This window comes from Mus musculus, chromosome 3 (genome assembly GCF_000001635.26).
Source record: "Mus musculus strain C57BL/6J chromosome 3, GRCm38.p6 C57BL/6J".
In the NCBI taxonomy this organism is placed as follows: Eukaryota; Metazoa; Chordata; class Mammalia; order Rodentia; family Muridae; genus Mus; species Mus musculus.
The window spans coordinates 88,103,442-88,124,080 of NC_000069.6; the positions used below are offsets into that span (position 1 = coordinate 88,103,442).

General features: G+C 51.1%; 1 protein-coding gene across 2 annotated transcripts in view; it reads left to right on the top strand.

The window, feature by feature from the left end:
* Iqgap3 (IQ motif containing GTPase activating protein 3) overlaps positions 1 to 17,607 on the top strand; it is a 39,047-nt gene extending 21,440 nt beyond the window's left edge. Inside the window, exons 20-38 of one of the 2 annotated variants that reach the window (XM_006501643.3) lie at positions 619 to 702; positions 860 to 931; positions 1,025 to 1,094; positions 4,071 to 4,279; positions 4,920 to 5,072; positions 5,366 to 5,529; positions 5,831 to 6,055; positions 6,554 to 6,694; positions 8,863 to 8,947; positions 9,157 to 9,389; positions 9,659 to 9,791; positions 9,906 to 10,008; positions 10,483 to 10,609; positions 11,463 to 11,550; positions 12,463 to 12,675; positions 13,339 to 13,505; positions 13,758 to 13,859; positions 14,235 to 14,343; positions 16,722 to 17,601. In XM_006501643.3, coding sequence (XP_006501706.1) covers positions 619 to 702; positions 860 to 931; positions 1,025 to 1,094; positions 4,071 to 4,279; positions 4,920 to 5,072; positions 5,366 to 5,529; positions 5,831 to 6,055; positions 6,554 to 6,694; positions 8,863 to 8,947; positions 9,157 to 9,389; positions 9,659 to 9,791; positions 9,906 to 10,008; positions 10,483 to 10,609; positions 11,463 to 11,550; positions 12,463 to 12,675; positions 13,339 to 13,505; positions 13,758 to 13,859; positions 14,235 to 14,343; positions 16,722 to 16,835 — 2,592 coding nt within the window. In that variant the 3' untranslated portion in view covers positions 16,836 to 17,601. Of the gene's footprint in view, positions 1 to 618; positions 703 to 859; positions 932 to 1,024; positions 1,095 to 4,070; positions 4,280 to 4,919; positions 5,073 to 5,365; positions 5,530 to 5,830; positions 6,056 to 6,553; positions 6,695 to 8,862; positions 8,948 to 9,156; positions 9,390 to 9,658; positions 9,792 to 9,905; positions 10,009 to 10,482; positions 10,610 to 11,462; positions 11,551 to 12,462; positions 12,676 to 13,338; positions 13,506 to 13,757; positions 13,860 to 14,234; positions 14,344 to 16,721 lie in introns of both variants that reach the window. The other variant, NM_001033484.1, reaches the window with a different exon arrangement.
* Positions 17,608 to 20,639: the final 3,032 nt, after the last annotated feature.

Sequence of the window (20,639 nt, forward strand, 5' to 3'; positions counted from 1 at the left end):
AGGGGCATGGCACATTCTCTGAAGCTGGTAAGCATTTGTGCTTTATTAATATTTTTGGGTCCATGTCTCACATCTGAGTTTCCATGGGGAGGTATTAGTTAGGTAGTTAGTCTTTCTCATAAAGCCGGCAGAGCTCTGGGAACAAGGCCGATTTCCCTTCCCCGTCCTTCTGTCTTAGTTTCTGTTCTGTTGCTACGAAGAAACACCATGACAAAGTAACTTAGAAAAGCGTTTCCCTGGGGGCTTACTGAGACTGAGTTTCAGAGAGTCAATCCATGATCATCAGGCAGGAAACATGGTGGCCCGGACAGCAGGCGAGCAGGCACTGGAGTAGCAGCTGAGAATCTTACATCTGTTCCACGGTTTGGAGACAGACTCAATCTGGTGTGAGTTTTTTAAACCTCAAAGCTCACCCCCCAGTGACATAGCACCTCCAACAAGGCTACATGTCCTGATCCTTCCTAAACACTCCATCACTGGGAACCAACCAAACATTCACATATATGAGCCTGTACAGGGCCATTCTCACTCAGACCACCAGAGCATCCTAGAGAGCCCGGAATAAAGCCGCCTGAGTAAGCTCAAGGAGGCTGCTAGGTTCCCTCTTGTGCTCTGCAGGCTCACTGGCGGGGTTATAGACAACGGAAGGCTTACCAGGAGCGGCTGCAGCATTTTAAAGCGAACCTGGATGCTATAATCAAGGTAACTGTGGTGGTTTGGGCAAATTCCTTTCTCTTGAGGGATCCTTAGAACACATTTTCATCCTGTCACCTCCCGTGGCTCTGGAGTTGGCTGCATTGTCTAGGGCCTGAGGGTGAGTCTCAGCCCGAGGTTCTGAAGGTAGCGTCTCACCTCTCAGATCCAGGCCTGGGCCCGAATGTGGGCAGCACGGAGGCGATACCTCAGGCGTCTGCGATACTTCCAGAAGAACGTGAGTGCTGCCCCCATCACACCTGTCTGTACTCAGAGATCAAAGCAAAGTGCACGGAAGGACAGCCACCCTGTTCCCTTGTGTTCGTGCTAGGTTGACTCCGTTGTGAAGATTCAAGCATTTTTCCGAGCCAGGAAAGCCCGTGATGACTACAGGATGTTAGGTATGCTGGGGAGATAGAAACCCAGAGCTAGACAGGTCTCTGTGTCACCCTTGAGGATGCACAGCAGGAAAGGGTGAGGCCATCCTCAGGTTATCTGAGGAGTGTAGAGTCCTCACCTCCCAGTAGCACATAGTTTTGTCATAGACAAGGCTCCTCTGACCAGGTCCTTTCTGAGCAGGCCTAACATACCTATTCCCCTGTGGTAGGCTTTCTCCCCTCCCTGAACTTCTAGCCTTGCTGTTTTCCTTGGCTCATTCACTGGCTATGCAGCTCCCAGGACCCTCCTGTTTGCACCTCCCAGCCTGAGATTACAGGCATGTGCCTCTGCACCTGGCACTTCGTATTATTCAGGTCCTTATGCATGTGTAGCAAGAACTTTCTGGTAGAGTCCCATTTCCCAGCCTAGTCCCTGTCCTGCAAGTCTAGAATTCCAGCCTTGGGCGTGAATTAGCACTTTGGTCCATCTCCTTGATCACCTCCTGCTCTGGATTCCTGCAGCAGGAGGACCCTTTCCTTTCTGTGCTTCAGGTGGGGGCCTTGGGCGGCTTGCGCTTAGTCGTCCTCCCTCTGGCTGTAAGCTTGGGCTGCTTCCTCCCGCCCCGCCCCGCCATCTCCTCTGCTGTTACACGCTCTGCCTGCCCTTTATCTTCCTTCCTTCCCTCCAGTCCTCAGTATTTCTGGGGGAAAGTTACTCCTCCAGCTTCCTCGGCCCAGCATCCTCCCAGAATGGACCACGTATGTACTGTGTGGTGTGGTGGCCTCTGCACTAATTCCTCCTGTCAGAGGTGGTCACTTGTCATCCCTGCAACCATTTTAATCCACTAATCCTGTGCCTAAGCTGATTCCCATTGGCTGATCTCTGGTGTCCGTGAGGTCGAGGTCCTGATTCTCAGGGCTGACTGGACCAGCCTGCCCACTTCTTCATGGGGCTGTAACATCTCCACTGTAGCTGAGCAGTCCTGCTGCTTGTCCCATTAACGTGCTGTGGCTCCCGTTGCCTGAGGTCCAGCCTCCTAGCCACAGCACCACCCCCAGCCAGCCCCTCCAGCCGCACCCCCCCCATCCTCCTGTACTTTCTCACACCTTGTCTTAGTTAGATTCCCATGGCTATGATAAACACCACAAGCAGGGGAGGAAAGGGTTAATTTCATCTTTACACCTCCATGCCACAGTTCATCATTGAACGAAGTCATGGCAGAAACTCCAGGCAGGAACTCTGTAGGAGGGGACTGAAGAGGAGGCCGTGGAGGGGTGCTGCTTACTGGCTTGCTCCTCTTTTTTTTTTTTTTTTTAATGTTTACGTGATGGTTTATTTTTAATTTTTAAAGATTGATTTATTATTATACATAAGTACACTATAGCTGACTTCAGACGAACCAGAAGAGGGCATCAGATCTCATTATGGATGGTTGTGAGACACCATGTGGTTGCTGGGATTTGAACTCAGGACCTTCAGAAGAGCAGTCAGTGCTCTTACCCACTGAGCCATCTTGCCAGCCCTGGCTTGCTCCTCTTGGCTTGCTTTCTCAGGACTATCTGCCCAAGGATGGTCCTGGCCACAGTAGACTGGGCCCTTCCACGTCAGTCACTAATCAAGAGAATGCCCAACGACTTCCCTACAGGCCAGTCTGGCATTTTCTCAGCAGAGGATCCTTCTCAGATGATTCTAACTCAAATCATATTTACAGAAAGCAAAAACACCATGGTGTGCCATACTCCAGGCCTACTGGATTCCCAGCTTCTGACCCTGCTGCTGCTCTTTCCCCGCCCCCCTGCGGACAGTAGGTGGGACTGCACAGCCTCTTTGCTCCCATGTAGGAGTGAGGCTCACTTTTGTTTCCCTAAGATCCCTCCTGCTGGCCCCTCCCAAAGCAGCAGCTGCGCAGTATCTGCCAGTGGCTTCTTTGCCTAGATCCCTTACTGGATTCTCTCTAGCCACAGAGCCTACAATCACTCAGCCTCCAAACATGACTGCTTCTTTCATTGCTAGCGGGGTAACCTGGGGCACGGCACCTACCCCTCTCTGCCTTTGGAAACTCATCCATAAGATGGGTGCCACAGCGCTGGACCCATTGAGGCTTTGTTGGGTTTTTGTTTTGTTTTTAAACCACTTAATTTGAGGCTGGAGAGATGATTAAGTGATTAAGAGCACTGGCTGCTCTTCAAGAGGACCCAGGTTCAATTCCAAGTACCCACACATGACAGCCCACGACTGTCTGTAGCTCCAATCCCAAGGGTTCTGATGCTTTTCTTCCAGCCTTTGTTTGAATAGTGCATGGACACACACACACACACATACACACACACACAAGTACACACACAAGATGATGCCTGGTAGCAGCTGCTTGAGAAGCAGAGCAGGGGGATCCTGAGTTCAAGGCTAGCTAGGACTGCATAATCATACCACAGGAGCACCAACCCAGTGATAACATGAGGAACCCTGCCTGTCTCACAGTGAACATGGCATGTGTCGTCATCTTGTTCCACGAAGCTTAATTCAGAGGCTTCTTTTTGAGTTTTGTTGTAGGATTTTGTTTGGCTTTGTTGTTGTTTTTTTATTTGGTTTTGATTTTTTTTTCTCTTCATTATAAAGTTGACCACCTTACCTCAAGGACACTCCTCACAGGTGCTACATGCAGCGGGCAGAGCTATGTGGTAGACGACAGGCGGGGGGTGGGCATGAGAGACGGGTCAGGCCAGCAGGAAGGGGGACAGGTGCGATAGAACCAGGGTGCTTTTGCAGACCATGGAGAAGGGTTGTGGCCCTGGTTTGGTGGGAAAAGTCACCAGAGATGCCAGCATGGTTGGTACATGAAGGGTATAGAGAACAGCCGTGACATCTCTAGATGTGAGACAAAGCTTATCGGTAGACCTAGCAGTTAGGAGAGGCCTGGGGTTGGGCACGGGGTCGTCATGGGGCAGGTGCTGGCAGAGGCTTGCTGACACTTGCCTGACCAATGTCTCCCCTCCTGCCAGTGCACGCACGCCATCCTCCCCTCTGTGTAGTCCGAAAATTCGCTCACCTCTTGAACCAGAGTCAGGAGGACTTCTCAGCTGAATCGGAGTTGCTAAAGCTCCAAGAGGAAGTGGTTAGGAAGATCCGCTCTAACCAGCAGCTGGAGCAGGACCTCAACCTCATGGACATCAAGATTGGTCTGCTCGTCAAGAACCGCATCACCCTGCAGGTGAGCTGCCCCAAGACCTGCCGCTCCTGAGAGAGAGCCCTGCCCCTTCTTCAACTGGTAGTTCAGTCGGTCCTTCAGATGTGTGTAGGTTACCACCTGGCTCAGGCCCCTGTGCCTATGGTTCTCCACCCTTGGTCAGCTATTGGATGTGTGTAGTGCAGAAGAAAGAACCCTGCGGGTAGAATATGAACGGCCAGCTCTGCCGAGTCCTAGTGCTGGGGCCATGGGTGATTGAGATCAATCAGTTAACCTCAAAGTCTGTCTCCCCTTTAGCTCGCTGGAATAAGGAGTTGATCTCTTCCCTGGCAGAATGCAGAGACAGATACGGAAGCTCCTATAAATTACATTCAGATGTGGAGTAACAGGCTGATGCTGCTGTCACGTCTTCCCCCATGAGATTGTATATTAGTCGATAAGAAATAAAAGGAAAAGCCCCAATAGGCACAGGGCCTCTGCCTGGCAGCCCAGAGCTCTGAAGCCCCACCTATGAAAACAGAGGCGCCAAGTGGAGCTGTGGGCAGTGGCAAGGGCTTTCTCACCTCTCATGAGCCCTGGCTCTCCCAGTCACTGAGTCTGGACCATATGTTTCATGCTTGGTACCAGTCCAGCCTCATTGGTTTGCCCCTACACCCACATCCAGGAGGTAGTCTCCCACTGCAAGAAGCTGACCAAGAAGAATAAGGAGCAACTGTCGGACATGATGATCCTGGACAAACAGAAGGGATTAAAGTCACTGAGCAGAGAGAAACGGCAGAAGCTAGAAGCCTACCAGCACCTCTTCTACCTGCTGCAGGTGAGCAAAAAGTTCTTCCCAGGAGGAGCCTTGGGGGTGTAGGGGGATGGTAGCACGGTGGTGAGTGCTTGCTCAGCACACACATAACACTAAGAATCCAAAGCAATTAAAAAAATCCAAGAAGCCTCCATCACCTCCTGAGCATAGGGCCTTTTCTTTGCCTTTCTTCATGCCCTGTTCCAGTGCCCTGGGAAAGGTGATACTTTCTCCACATCAGGAAAACCTTTGTAACTCATCTGATTGCTAATTCTCCAAGACCATTCCTAGCCCTCTGTCTCCCTGATCGTTCACAGACTCAGCCCATCTATTTGGCCAAGCTGATCTTTCAGATGCCCCAGAACAAAACTACCAAGTTCATGGAAGGTGTGATTTTCAGTCTGTACAACTATGCCTCCAACCGTCGGGAGGCCTACCTTCTGCTCCAGCTGTTCAGGACGGCGCTCCAGGAGGAAATAAAGTATGCTCTCCTGACTCCAGTGTGGGGGACAGGGAAGGTGGGTCAGAGATGGCAGCTGTTGTTACACACCTAGGATGGTATCAGGAGTCCACTCTTCGCCTTATAGGAAGTATGTAAGGCTCTGCAACAGCACAGCAGGGGTGGCAGGCTGACTTGTCAGCAGGAAGGATGACATCCAGACAGCGGGACCATTCTTAGGGTGGGCACTAGAGTTGGCTTGAACAGGCAAAATCTGGAAGACAAAAGAAAGATAGCTATGTCCTCCTTAAAGGCATGAGGCCAGTGACCTATTGCACCACAGGTCAAAGGTGGAACAGCCCCAGGATGTGGTGACAGGCAACCCCACAGTGGTGAGACTGGTGGTGAGGTTCTACCGCAATGGGCGGGGACAGAGCGCTCTGCAGGAGATCCTTGGCAAGGTCATCCAGGATGTGCTAGAAGACAGGTCAGTCAGCATCCACACAGACCCTGTCCACATCTATAAGAGCTGGATCAACCAGGAGGAGGCCCAGACTGGACAGCGCAGGTGAGCCAGCAGGACGTGGGAGGGCATGCTTTGCTCTGTAGGCAAGCCTGGGAATATTTGAAGGTGACATACGAAAGCAGAGGTGATGCCCCGCCTATAGGAGACTTGGGCCATGACTTTCTCTGCTACCACAGTTTACAAAGATGATTTTGATAGAGTACCTTGCTATCTGCCTTTGGTCTGGCAGGCATTTCTCCCTGCTCTGTTCCAGCTGCTCGGTAGCACTTGAGTCCTCCCTCCTCCCTGTGTATCCTCCCTGCTGCAGTCCTCCCTCCTCCCTGTGTATCCTCCCTGCTGCTGTCCTCCATCCTCCCTCCTAAGCTGTGAATCCTCACTGCTATAGTTCTTGCTGAGTGCTGCCTTTTTCTCTGGCTCTTCTCTTGGAATGGTCTGTCTTGAGCCTATCTGTAGAAGCCCATATAGAAAAATTGATGAGAAAGCCCGGGAAGGGAGGCAACAGAAGGGGACACCAGCTTTACCACATCTCTCTGCCCACAGCCATCTCCCCTATGACGTCACCCCTGAGCAGGCTCTGAGCCACTCTGAAGTGCAGAGACGATTAGACATCTCCCTGCGCAGTCTCCTCACCTTGACTGAGAAGTTCTTTGTCGCCATCAGTTCATCTGTGGACCACATTCCGTATGTGTCACCACCTCCCCAGGGCCAGGCTGGTTTGGCAGGGGAGAACAGCACACGTGATATTCTAAGGGAAGCGGGTGGGAAAGGAGGCAGACAGAGGGGCCTGGAGCGGCTTCAGGTATGTTGAAGCCCTTGCCAGCAAACTGACCTGGGATACTACAGATGGGTCTGTGTGGGTGTTACGTCACTGGTCAAAGGGGAGTCCAAAATAACAGAGAGATACTTTTGTCTGAGAACAATTGGAGAAAAGATGGGGTTCTCTGGCCCACAAAGTCAAAGATTAGTATTTCAATCTAGTAACGTCCTTCATGGTTACAGTCCTCCCTCCCATACTTTGTTTCTTTGAGACAGGGTCTCTCTACATAACCCTGGCTGTCCTAGAACTTGCTATTATAGACCAGGCTGGCCTCAAACTCACAGAGACTCACGTGCTTCTGCCTCCCGAGTGCTGGGATTAAAGGCATATACCACTACATCTGGCCCTTTTAATGTGATGATGTTTTGCCTGCATGCATGTCTGTGCTCCATGTGTGTACCTGGTGCCTTCAGAGGCCAGGACAGAGCGATCCCCTGAGAATAGAGTTAGTGGTGATTGTGAGCCACCATGCGGGTGCTGGGAATCTTTCTCTGGAAGAACAGCCAGTGGTCTTAACCACTGATCCATCTCTCCAGCCCCCAGCTCTCTTCTTAAAAATCGGCCAGTAACCCGGAGGTAGATGCAGGGGAGTCAGGCTATAAACAAACCTTACTACAAATAAAACTTCCAAGTTAGAGTCCAGTCTAAGCTACATGAGACCCCAGTCTCCAGACAAGACAAAACAAAATCACTCAATAAATGTTTTGTCGAAAACTATTTGAAGCTGGGTGTGGTGGTGGGTGCTTTTAATCTTAGTACTCAGGAGGCAGAGACAGGATTTCTGTGAGTTCGAAGCTAAGGCTACACAGAGAACTCTATAAAATGAGTTCTAGGACAGCTAAGGCTACACAGAGAAACCCTGACTCAGAAGAAATAGAGAAGAAACTATGAACGAGTATCGTCTAGATCCTTCAGCCACTGGACTTGGTTCTTAGTGCTGAGGACAAGGTTGAGTGCCAAAGGGGAAACAGCCCCAAACTGGATTGAGATGGATTGAGGCTTTGCAATTGGGAGTAAGAAACGACTGAAGTCTAAGGAGAGAGATACACAATGAGTTTTAAATCTCCATTTGTTCGCTAGGTGTGGAGATAGCTTTTAACACAGTCTGAGGCTGGGCAGTGGTGGCTCACGCCTTTAATCCCAGCACTTGGGAGGCAGAGGCAGGCAGATTTCTGAGTTCGAGGTCAGCCTGTTCTACAGAGTGAGTTCTAGGATGGCCAGAGCTATACAGAGAAACCCTGTCTTGAAAAACCAACCCCCCCCCCCAAAAAAAAAAAACACCTCACAGTCTGATTAGGTTTGTGTAGCAAACCTGTCACAGGAGTTGACAAAGAAATTAGGTTGGAATAACACCACTGCTCTGACAAAACCCCCGAGAGACTGAGTGCTCACTCCAGTCTTCCTCACCAGGAGACAGGGGCAGTTGGGAAGGAAATGGCTGAGAGGAGGAGGCAAGCAGTCAGGCCCTGCCCCAGCCCAGGCTACTCAGGACCTCTGGGAGCTGGCAAAGTTGGCTGCCTTGGAGCTTCCTGGGCCGTTGAGTACCCAGAAGACAGCATAGCATGCCTCCCTAGGGATGGTGAGGTATATAGTAAGCAGAGGCGGTCAGTGGGGAAATAAGAGGGTCTCAGGTAAAAGGTTCTCGGGCTGGATATGTCGGCACACAACACAACTGTAGCAGCTCTTGGAAGGCAGAGGTTGAGATCATGAATTTGAGGACTGCCTCTACTACATAGCAAGACCCTGTCTCAAAAACAAAGAGTTGGAGGCAGGGAGCGCTGTAGGGGGCCAATTAGGGCCCTGTCCCTGGTACAACATAAGGACAGGAGGAAGGGCAAAGGCCCAGGGGTGGAAGATTGCAACGGGGAGCACCAGGAGATAGAGGTCTGCCATAGGGAGCACTAGAAGGTGGAATGTATGTGGGCTCAGCTCTAGAGGGGCTGAGCTTAGAGGGGAGGGGCTGCTAGTCTCTCGTACCTTGAGTCAGGGATGAGGTTGAGAAGAGCCATAACTTCCCTATTTTGTCCCTAAGGTATGGGATGAGGTATATGGCCAAAGTCCTGAAAACAACCTTGGAGAAGAAGTTCCCCAATGCCACCGAGAGGGACATCTATAAGGCAAGTGTTGTCTCTTTTGCCACCTCCAAGACCCTCCTGTGTCTGCCAATGATCCCCAAACAGACAGGATGACAAATGATGTCATATGTATCTAAAGGAAGAACTGGGCCCCATCCTGTACCCCGAGCTTTGCCCACCAGTGGGGAATGTGGACCCACGGCTGTCCAGGTGGCTTCCAGACCTTTCTGGAATTTCTCCTCTGCACTCAGGTGGTTGGGAACCTCCTGTACTACCGCTTCCTGAACCCAGCTGTGGTCGCTCCTGATGCCTTTGACATTGTGGCCATGGCGGCAGGCAGCACCCTGGCCGCCCCACAGCGCCATGCGCTGGGAGCCGTGGCTCAGCTCCTACAGCACGCTGCTGCTGGCCAGATCTTCTCTGGGGAGAGCCGGCACCTTCGAGTCCTGAATGACTACCTGGAGGACTTGCATCTCAAGTTCAGGTCTCAACTCTTATCACCCTTTTCCTCCCTGGACTTCTCTCCACTTCCCTTGGTTCACTTCCAGAGGCACAGGGTCTATGGGAGGTAGTGGCAGGCAGCAGAAAGCCTCCCAGAGACAGAGAGGAGCATCAGCAAGCCAGCTTGGGTGGCACACTGAGAGCAGACAAGAGCAGAGCGGGGACCAAGAACTGACCTGATGTGGGTGGTGGCCATCCCCATGGTAAACACATTATCCCAGTTCACTCTGGCATGTCCTCTCTCTGGGACAGGAAGTTCATCTGCAGAGCCTGCCGGGTACCAGAGCCAGAGGAGCGCTTCGCCATCGATGAATACTCAGACATGGTGGCTGTGGCCAAACCCATGGTGTACATCACTGTAGGGGAGCTCATCGGCACACACAGGGTAAGGGGTCAGCACCAGAGGGCTAGGCCGGAATTCCACACACAGCCCTGAGCCCCACCCCCCAAAACCAAGCCTGGCTTATCTCTGCACCCTCTTTCCTTCTACCATCCACAGCTCTTGCTCGAACACCAAGACCAGCTGGCCCCAGGTCACCAAGACCCACTGCACCAGCTCCTAGAAGACCTTGGGGAGCCACCCACCATCTCTGACCTCATTGGTATGTGCCTTCTTGGCTTCTGGAGCCTTCAGGGGTGGTTGTCAATGGGCAGCTCGTTGTACCCCTCTCTGTTCCCCATGACTGATGTACACAGACTCACAGCCTTGTGGCCAGTGCACAGATGTTGATGGTAGAAGAGACCAAGCTATGGCCGCACAATCATCAGAAGAGACATGAGGGCAAAGTCGACTAGGTCTGGTCTAGGTGTCTAGCTCTGGAACCTTGGGATGAGAGGGGTTTGGAGGGGCAGTGTCAGTAGGATGATACCAACACCTCTAAGCTGCATGGTACCCAGAGTGAGATCATACAGAGGCTGGGTGATGGTAATTCAGGTCCGTGGGTGTCAAGGTTGAGGGCATGGTATGGTCCCATGGGACAGTGTGGGAGGGCTTCCTCAAAGGTATACAGAAGAGCACCTCTACTGTGACCCCCATCTTTGCGTGCCTGTCTCACTCATCTCTCACCCCATCGCAGGGGACAACATAGCCACAGACGGGCATGTGGACCTGAGCAGGCTCGAAGTGTCCCTGACACTCACCAACAAGTTTGAAGGGCTGGAGACAGATGCTGACCACAACAGCAACCAAAGTCTGCTTCTGAGGTGGGTGTGGAGGCCCAGGTAGCCCTCCTCCCTATACAGGGCCCCCACTCAGAGAGGGCTGTCATACTTCCTTGTTGCCACCCCTCCCCTACCGCCATTCTTCAGAAAGTTCTCCCTGAAGCCTAGCTCACGATCTCCGTACTCAGAATAGTCTTGGGCAAGTGCTCAGCCTTTCCTTGGAGTTGTAGCTGAAGGCATGGGACGATCAGGAGCCTGAGGCAGCAGGGTGCTTGCAGACTATGCTTTGGCTCACTTACTTTTGGATACGGGACCTCCTGTGTATGTACATGTGTGATTGGAGGAGCACATGTCACACGGCACACGTGTGGAGGCCAGAACAGCCTTGTGCACTCAGTTCTTCTGAATGACTTCCATCTTTACGTGAGTCTGGGGCATGGAACTTAGTGTCCGGCTTGCACAGACTTCGGACAGCTGCCTTATCAACGCAGGCCAGGAATTCACCTCACGCCTCTCAGTCGGAATGAAGCAGCACGGCGGGCTGGGCTGGTCATCTGCACCAGTTAGCGGCACCAGCTCCCTGAACCAGCTCTCCACTCATTCACACGCTGTCGCTGTCAACAAGAGTTGGAGACACAAGCAGAGAGCTTCCCAGAGGGAGAGGGCAGACATGAGGGTGGCTACCAGGAGGAAGTGAATACTTGGGCTGAGGGATCAGAGGAGGCCAGTTTAGGGGAGAGTATTCTCAGGGACACCGCCTCCCCCTGGACCCTCCCTCTCTCTGCATCCTGGGCATCCCCAACAGTCCAGACCTGGGGCAGGATCCACTTATCCTTGGCTCTTTGGCCTACCCTGTCCAGACCTTTCCTGGTCCTCACCCTGCCCTTCCCTGCAGCACCAAACAGATGCTGGCCGACCTCATCCAGTTCCACCCTGGGGAGTCCCTGGAAGAGATCCTGACCTCCTCGGCTCCCAGAGAGCATGTGAGTAGCCAGGACAGTCATGACAGCTAAGCCTTAGACACCACCTCACCCTTAGTCTGCCACAGAGACCAGTGGGCACATAGAAGGCCAAGCCTCAGACCTTGATGCCAAGGGTCACAAGCTGAAGGAGCAGCCTAAGCAGCTCTCTCGCTCGCTCTTTCTCTCTCTTTCTCTCTCTTTCTCTCTTTCTCTGTCTCTCTCTCAGTCTCTCCCTGTACCGTGCAGGGGTTAGGACAGTGCTGAGGGGCAGTCTGTTCTGAGAACCACATAAGGGAATTGCTCTGGAAATGGAGGCTGTTGGAGGGTTTGGAGGCAAGAGAGGATGCCAGGTGGACTTGCTGTAGGGGTTGGCGTAAGGGCAAAACCAGGAGTTAGTTCCCTGAGTAAAAGTGGTAGTGGCAGGCAGAGGCATGGCCCAAAACAGTTAGGCAGGCTCCACCTACACTTTATGCCCACAGAGAGCACCATGCTGGGTTGGGAAGCTGTTAGCAGCCAGTGTCTCCTTGGTCTATACAAATGCTTTGGGCCACCATAGATGATCCTTAAGACTCTTCTATGTCTGGGTTTTTTTGTTTGTTTGTTTGTTTGTTTGTTTGTTTGGTTGGTTGGTTGGTTGGTTGGTTGGTTGGTTGGTTTTTTGAGACAGGGTTTCTCTGTATAGCCCTGGCTGTCCTGGAACTCACTCTATAGACCAGGCTGGCCTCGAACTCAGAAATCCGCCTGCCTCTGCCTCCCGAGTACTGGGATTAAAGGCATTGCCTGTGTGTTCTCCATCATCCCCATCTCCACCCCACCCCCACCCCCCAGGACCTAGGCTGGGAAGGTAGAACGTGAATAGGGCTCCCAGGCTCTGGGGTCTGAAGTAGGATGTTAGGGCCCAGGACCCCCTCATCGTCTCTGCTGCCCTCCCAGGAAGAAGCCCATCGTCGGTTGATGTGTTGGCGCCAAGCCTGTGACACCCAGAAACCAGAGCCACTTCGACGACACCACTCACTAATGGCACACAGTCTCCTGTCACTGTCGGAGAAGCAGCAACGCGTTCTGCGGAACCTGCGTCGGCTACAGGGCCTGGGGCTGGTCAGGGCCAGTGACTGCTACCAGGGACTTGTAGACGAGCTGGCCAAGGTGATAACCCAAGCCAGGACTACGTGGGGCTGCTGTAAAGCCATGTGCTGGCATTCCAAAGGCAGTCTTCTCCAGTGGGTGCCATCCCAAACTGCCTCCAACTTGAGAAAGGCCCAGGGTTCCTTTTTTTTTTTTTTAAGATTTTATTATGTATGCATTGTTCTATACTGCATGTATGCCTGTATGTCAGAAGAGGGCATCAGATCTTATTACAGATGGTTGTGAGCCACCATGTGGTTGCTGGGAATTGGACTCAGGACCTCTGAAAGAGCAGATGGTGCTCTTAACCTCTGAGCCATCTCTCTAGCCCTATCCCCTTCCAGGGTTCTTTTTAAAGGAAAGGTCCTAGGACTAAGCAGACAGACAGATTTCCTCCCAGCTCTCTTCCCCTGGGACATGGTAACCTGGAGAGAGGCTCTGAGTTCCTGCCTGGGCTGTTAGGTGTGTACAGTATGCTTAGATTGTCTCCTGGGTAAAGCAGCCTTCCGGGTGGCCATGTCCTGGTGTGGGAATGGAACCTGTATGCTAGGTGGACATTCTGCCCTAAGCCACTCCTGCCCCACAACCTCTTTCTATTTCTCTTGAATGTCCTCACAGTAAGCCTTGTGAGGTGTTCTAGGATTTATGAAGGGTGCTGACCTGCTTCCTCACCCCCATCCTCAGGACATCTGCAACCAGCGTAGGCACCGGCAACGGCGGAAGGCAGAGATGCTGAGGCTCCGGACCACACTGCAGGGCCTAGATGCAAAAACCATCTTCTATGAGGAACAGGGTGACTACTACAACCAATACATCCAGGCCTGCCTTGACCACCTGGCCCCCAAACCCAAGTAGGTGCTGGAAACCCAACCCTAAGCTCTTGGTTCCCTCCCCACCACTCCTCATCCACCTTTGCCCTGCCATCTCCCAACCCTGGCTAGGAATTCATCCTAGTGTGGTACTGCCTGCTCCTGACCCTGGTGTCTGTGGTTCCAGATCACCTCCCACAGCAGGGAGGTTCCTTGGGGCCTGGTGTCTTCTGCCAGCCACCAAGAGCCAACAGCCAGTGTTGAACATTTGTCTCCGGGCTTTCTTCTAAACAGGAGTTCTGGGAAGGGGAAGAAGCAGCCGTCTCTTCACTACACAGCCGCCCAGCTCCTAGAAAAGGGCGTCTTGGTGGAAATTGAAGATCTCCCTGTTTCTCAGTATGTGTCCTTGGGGGACAGAATGTCAGACTCTTCCTGTCTCCAGAGAGGGACAATGCTGGAATGAAGCTCTGAAAGGGGCACTGGGTTGAAAGGAAGGAGGTGGGGAAATGGGGCATCTTGGAGCAGAGCGGAGAGCAGTGGGCATATTCCTGCTCTAGTAAGGATTCTGGGAAAGCTGCTGGGAGGTGAGAACAGCTTGGTGGACCACGCAAAAAGACTAAACAGGCAGAGCTCAAACCAGAGGAAGAGAGAGCAGGCCCTGCCTGGCAAAGGAGAAGCTTGGTATGGGACCATACCGCCCCAATGAGCAGCAGAGGAGTGGGGGTGGGGCTCTGAACAGAGGAGCCCCGTGTTGAGTCTTATCCCTCACAGCTTCAGAAACGTCATCTTTGACATCACTCCTGGAGACGAGGCAGGAAGGTTTTTCGTCAATGCCAAGTTCCTGGGTGTGGACATGGAGAAGTTTCAGCTCCACTACCAGGTAAGGTCACTAATTACATTACCTGCCAGAGCCGAACCCATGAGTGCAGGTCTGTAATCCAAGCACCAAGGAGGCTGAGGCAGGAGGATCAAAACTTCAAGGCCCAGAGCTGGCAATGGCTCCGCTGATGACACTACTTACTGAAAAAGCCTATGACTTGGGTGTTGATCCCTAAGGCCACCCACAGTGGAGGGAAAGAACTGACTCCGGTGGGTTGTCCCCTGTCCTCTCCACATGTACTGTGGCGTAAATGACCACATGTATATGCACACGCACAGATAAAGCTCTCTCTTCCCCTGTGCCACACATCTTTAATTCTGTACTGGGAGGCAGAGTCAGGTGTGTTCTCACTGCACTCTCTACTCTCCCGGAGGTCCTGAGTTCTATTCCCAGCAACCACGTGGTGGCTCACAACCATCCGTAATGGGACCTGATGTCCTCTTCTGGAGTGTCCGAAGACAGCGACAGTGTACTCACATACATATAATAAATATATAACGAGAGAGAGAGAGAGAGAATGAGAATATGAATTAGGGATTAGAGATATAGCTCAGCTGTACAGTATTTGTTTAGCACACATGGTATCAAAGGTTAAATCCCAACACTGGAAAACAAAATACCCCTTTGGGCTTTAGGTTCAGTTCCCTGCACTGCCTTGTTTAACCTCCTACCCACTCTGCAGCCTTCACCTGTTCTATAGTCTCTGAGGCTAAAAGGTTAAGGGAACTGACCGAAGCCCTAGCTGATGTTCGGGGAAACAGTGATTTCGTTTTGACTTGAAACAAGGTTTCCTGTCACCTAGGATGGCCATCACTGGCTGAGGATGGCCTTGAATTTATGATTATCTTGCCTCTGTCCAAATGCTGGGATTGCAGAGTGTGCTACCACAGCTGATCTATGGAGTACCTGGGCTTCACACAGTTTAGACAACTGAGCTACACCCCAAGCCCATATTTTTAAAGTATTATTTTTACATGGGTTCTAGGAATCCAACTCAGGTCTCTGATAAGCACTTTTGCCAGCTGAACTATATCCCAGCCCTGTTTTCCATTGCTGGTGTGCGGATGTGGATGGGGTGCAGGGTGTGGATGCGCTCACGTGGACCTGTCTCTCTCTTGCCAGCTCACTGTATTGAGTAGGTTGGCTACCCAGGGAGCCTCTGGGCTCTACCTGTCCCTGCCTCCCCGTGCTGGGTTATAGCGAATACCACTGTGGGTGCTGAAGCTCCAAACTCGGGTTCTCACTCCACTAGCGCCATCTCTGCTGAGACACCCTTAGACCCCTTGTCTGTCTGTCTGTCTGTCTGTCTGTCTGTCTGTCTTAGGGTATATTTGATCTATTTGTGGATGGGTGAGTGCCTGCACCTATATGCTTATGGAGTCCAGAAGAGGACACCAGATCCCTGGCGGCTGAAGTTACAGTCATTTGTGGGATGTGGGTGCTGGAATCTGAACTCTGCTCCTCATGACTGAACAGCAAGGCCTCTCTCTCATCTCAACCATCTTTCCAGTCTATCTTTTTTTGTTTTTTGAGGTAGCATGTCCCCTGTAGCTCAGGCTGGTCTTAAACTCAAGGCCATCTTCCTCCCTCAGCCTCCTGGGCTTACAGGTTTGCGCCACCAGTGTGAACATCCAATGTGAACCAGGGCTTTTATATTTATTTGTTTTCCTTTGTTTTGTTGTTGTTTTTAAGACAACGTTTCACTCTGTAGCTCAGGCTAGCCTCCCAAATGCTAGAATTAAAGACAGGCACCACCATGCCCAGACATATTTACTGTTTGTTTTTCTTAAGATATATTTTATTTTTTTACTTGTGTATATGTATGCACACATTCATTCAGATGTCCAGGGAGGCCAGAAGAGGACCCCTTGGAACGAGATTTACAGGCAGTTGTAAGACATCTGATATGGGTGCTGGAAACCAAATCCAGGCTCTCTGCCAGAGCAGCAAGTGCTCTTAACTATTGAGCCATCTCTCCAGCCCTACCTGTTGTTTGTTTCTTTATTTTTGAGAAAGGGTCTTATTTTATAGCCCAGGCCGGCCTGGAATTCATAACTATCCTGCCACGTTCTCCCCATGTGTGCCGGAGTTCCAGGTGTGTGCCACCATGGCTTGATCTGGAGCCGTGATTTTTCAGTACAGATTCTCCGGTGTTTGCCTTGAGTAAGAAACCCGCTTTCAAGTCCTGGCTCCACTTGGCCTGACATTGGCTCAAATCCCTGGGCCTGTTTTTCTCATTTGCAAAGTGGGCTTTGAACGCCCCGCTTCAGTGCCCGGTGCTCTGGCAGGTGTAAGGCTGTGTGACACTAGCATCTCACGGGCTGGCCGAGCCACTCCCAGAAGCTCTTAACTCCCCCTCCCTGTCTCTTCCCTCCTAGGACCTCTTGCAGCTGCAGTATGAGGGTGTGGCTGTCATGAAACTCTTTAACAAAGCCAAAGTCAACGTCAATCTCCTCATCTTCCTGCTCAACAAGAAGTTCCTTCGGAAGTGACGGATGCAGGCGGAACTGAGGCCTCTCAGCTGACTGGCTGCTGCGCTTCTCCATTACCCAGCTCTTTTCTCCGAAGACCAGAGCTCGGGCCACAATGCTTGACCCTCCCGCCCAAGAGGAATTGTCCTACTTGGCTGAAGTGGGCCATGCTCCAGGTCCGGCCGGGTGGCTTTTACCACATCCCCGGGAACCAGGAGCCTGCACTCAGTCCTGCAAAGAACCATGGTTTTGTGTCGCTACTGCTCTCGTGTGGTCACCACGGTGTCCGCCAGTCGTCCTAGCACTGCCCAGCAGCCTTATCTCCCTTCCTTTCCACGGGCTTCCAAAGCCCGGGCCAGGCTGTCTGCCCAACTCCGCTTCATAAGCCATGGGTGTCGCTGTCCCCTACAGCCCAGGTCCCTCTGTGCTGTGCCCCTCAGCCACCTCTATCATCCTGTCCTAGCCTTGACTTGGTGCAGCACTTGCTGATGTCCATGACAGCTGAGTGCACACCTCAAATCTCCTTTCCCCACTTGTGGTGGTTCTTATGTGGGTCACTGGGGTATTTATTCTAACCTGATTGTTGTGTGGCCTTAATCATGGTTTTAATTCTCACTTTCTGAACTCAGAGTTCTTGTCTTGCCATCTTCTCGTCACCTCAGAGCTGACTTCCAGGTGGTTCTCATAGACCTGTAGGCCAGCCTTGGCCATCTCTGTCCTCCCCACATCTCCCATCTTCCTGCCTCACTGCCCTCTAGATTTCCTCTTAATAAAATGTTATTTCCTATGTTAACCCCTGCGTTGTTGCTATAGTACAGCCATCAGGTTCTGGGGTGCAGCTTGTGAGAATTCGGAGATGCATCCTTCAGCAGCCTCTCCCCGCCATGGGCACAGGCCCACTATGTCTGCCTGCCCAGGCTTGCACACATTGGGGAAGTGGCGTCTCTTTCTCTCTTTCCACCACAGGGGACAGAGGGACAGAGAGGGAGAGGAGGAAGGCATGCTCAGGATTGATTCAGTTAGCCGGCCACTCTAACAGCTAAGGCTGAGAAGAGCCCAGTACCGGCTCCTCCTCCCCCCCACCCCACCTCCCACATACACATTGTACACAGCTCCAGTCTGTGCCGTGCCTAAGCCTGGACATTCCACATGAGCCACAGCTCCTTCTGTCCCCTTTCCATGGAGAAAGTTTCCCTGCTTTCGGGAATCTACCGGGGCCTGTGGGGGATGGGACGATGATGGACACCTGGCTGACCCTTGAACTCAGCAGCATCTATTGGGCGCCCACATGTTCCTGGCACAGCCTGCCTGCCTCTGCTCCATTCCATTCTGTCACCCAGTATCTGTGTCCTTGTCACATTCAATCTCACTCAAAGCCTCCTCCTCCTCCTTAACATGTCACAGTAAAAACTTCAAGTGCTGCCTTGCCCTGGGTGACAGTGAAATGTACCAGGATCGTAGTCTCTCTGCCTGCTCAGTTGTAGGAACATTTTTAAAAAAAAATCTCACACTCACCAAGTAGTTCTGACACTGCCCTGCTGCAGGATCACACACCCCACCCCCACAAATACACGGCAGTCACGATCTCAGCCCCACACACCACACGGAGAAATGTCACAATGGCTAAGCCGTAAAGGGCATCACAGGACTTCATCATTGATTGTCTCCTTCCACCACTCCCTGGCTACACACACACACACACACACACACACCCGCCTTGTGCCAACAGTCCCCAGTAAGCCCAAGCTGATTCACCTGGGCCTACCTTCCAAGGCCCAATCTGACATACCCTGCAGGTGGGAGTATCAAAAATAATACCAAGTGCCAACCAGCAGAAAAAGTATTCTAGTCCAGGCATGATGGCATACATTTGTCATCTCTGCACAGGACAGTAGAGGCAGTATATTTAAGACCAGCCTTGACTACACGCCACAGTCAAGGCTAGCTTGGGTAAATGAGACCCTGTCTCAGACAAAACAAAACAAAACAAAACAATGCCCCAGGGGCTAATGGTATATAATTTAGTGGCTCTCTGGTCTGGTAATTGTCTAGTTTGCCCAAGTTCTTAGGCTGAATCCCTGCAAAGGAAAGGTAGTTGACTTCAGTAGATGGTCCTGAGAAAAACCAGAAATTCACACTTTTAGAAAACAATGGCATTGAGCCCTAAAACCCTGTCATACAACATATGCAAATGCTGATTCTTTTGAAAAAGAATTATTTTATGGATATGAGTACACTGTAGCTGTCTTCAGACACGCCAGAAAGGGTATCAGATCCCATTACAGATGGTAGTTGAATTCCCATGTGGTTGCTGGGAATTGAACTCAGGGCCTCTGGAAGAGTAGTCAGTGCTCTTAACCGCTGAGCCATCTCTAGCTCTCCCACTCTTAATTTTAATCTTTACTTGTATCCTTTTTTTTTTGAGAACCATCTCTCTAACCTGCAAATGCTATTATTTGAGACAGAGTCTCACTACATAGTACAAGCTGTCCTTGAACTTGTGATCTTCCTGTCTTAGCCTCCCCAGTGTTGGGAAAAAAAATTCAGTGTGGTTCATGGGATCTAAATGAAAAAACATAACTATAGAAACCCTTAGAAGAAAACACCTGGGGTTACAGCTCAGCTAGGAGGGAGCCTGTCTGGCAAGCACAGCGCTCTGGGTTTGATTCCCAGCACTGCATAAAAACAGATGTGGAGGTGTAAACCTGTAACCCCAGCATCTGAAGGCAGAGGAACCAAAAGTTCATGTTTGAGGCCAGCCTGGTCTACAGCACAAGCTCCAGGACAACAGCCAGAGCTACACAAAGAAACCCTGTCTGGAAGGACATATTTTAAATGAGATGGTTCAGGAGTTGAATACTTCTAGAGGACCTGGGTTCAGTTCTCAGCACACACACACACGCACACACACACACACACACACACACACACACACATGGTGGCTCACAGCCGTTGGTAGCTCCAGTTCCAAAAGAGCTGGTACCCTCTTCTGGCCTGCACAGATACAGAGCACATAAATACATGCAAGCAAGACACTTAAACAAATCAAATAAAAGCAAGCCTTTAAAAAGAGCATTCATATATTCACACAAAAGTCTTTCATAAGTATTCATGTTAGCATTGTTTGTAAAAGCTCCAAATATCCACCAACTGATACCTGGATAAACTCAAGGAGAGCCGTCCACACAGTGGGGTAGTAGCCATCAAAAGCAGCAGGGTTCTGAAGCACAGACAAAGCTTGACACACAAATCAAGTCAGCCTGGACAGCCATGTGTTAGATCTCCCATGTGAAATGCCCAAGGCAGACAGAGCCATGACACCAAAAGAAAGTCAATGACAAGTCACCAGGAAAAGGAAGGCACGCACCTAGGGCATGGGGAATGATGAAAACATTTTATAATTAGAGTTGGCCTCAGTGGTGCAAGCCTGTAATCTCACAAATACAGGATACCGAAGCAGGAGGAGCAGAAGGCCAGCCTAAGCTAGTGTCTGTCTCAGGGGGTCGTGCAGAACTATAGCTCAGTGAGTCAGTGAGATTACCAGCCTAACCCATGGTGCTAGGTTTGTCTAGACACTGGGGGGGAAAAATGTGTGTGTGTGTATATATATATTTTTTCTGTAATTGGATAGTGATAATGGCAATCTAAATAATGAACCTTTATTTAGATTGTAAATGGAAGATACAGGGCTGTTTGTCACATTTCACCAGACAGTGTTGAGAAATCCCTTTCAGTATTATAATTTAAATTTTTTGAATGAGAGTAACTACAAACTTTAGTAATAAAATGAAAATAGTTCCTTTAAGAAAAATAGTGAACAAATTC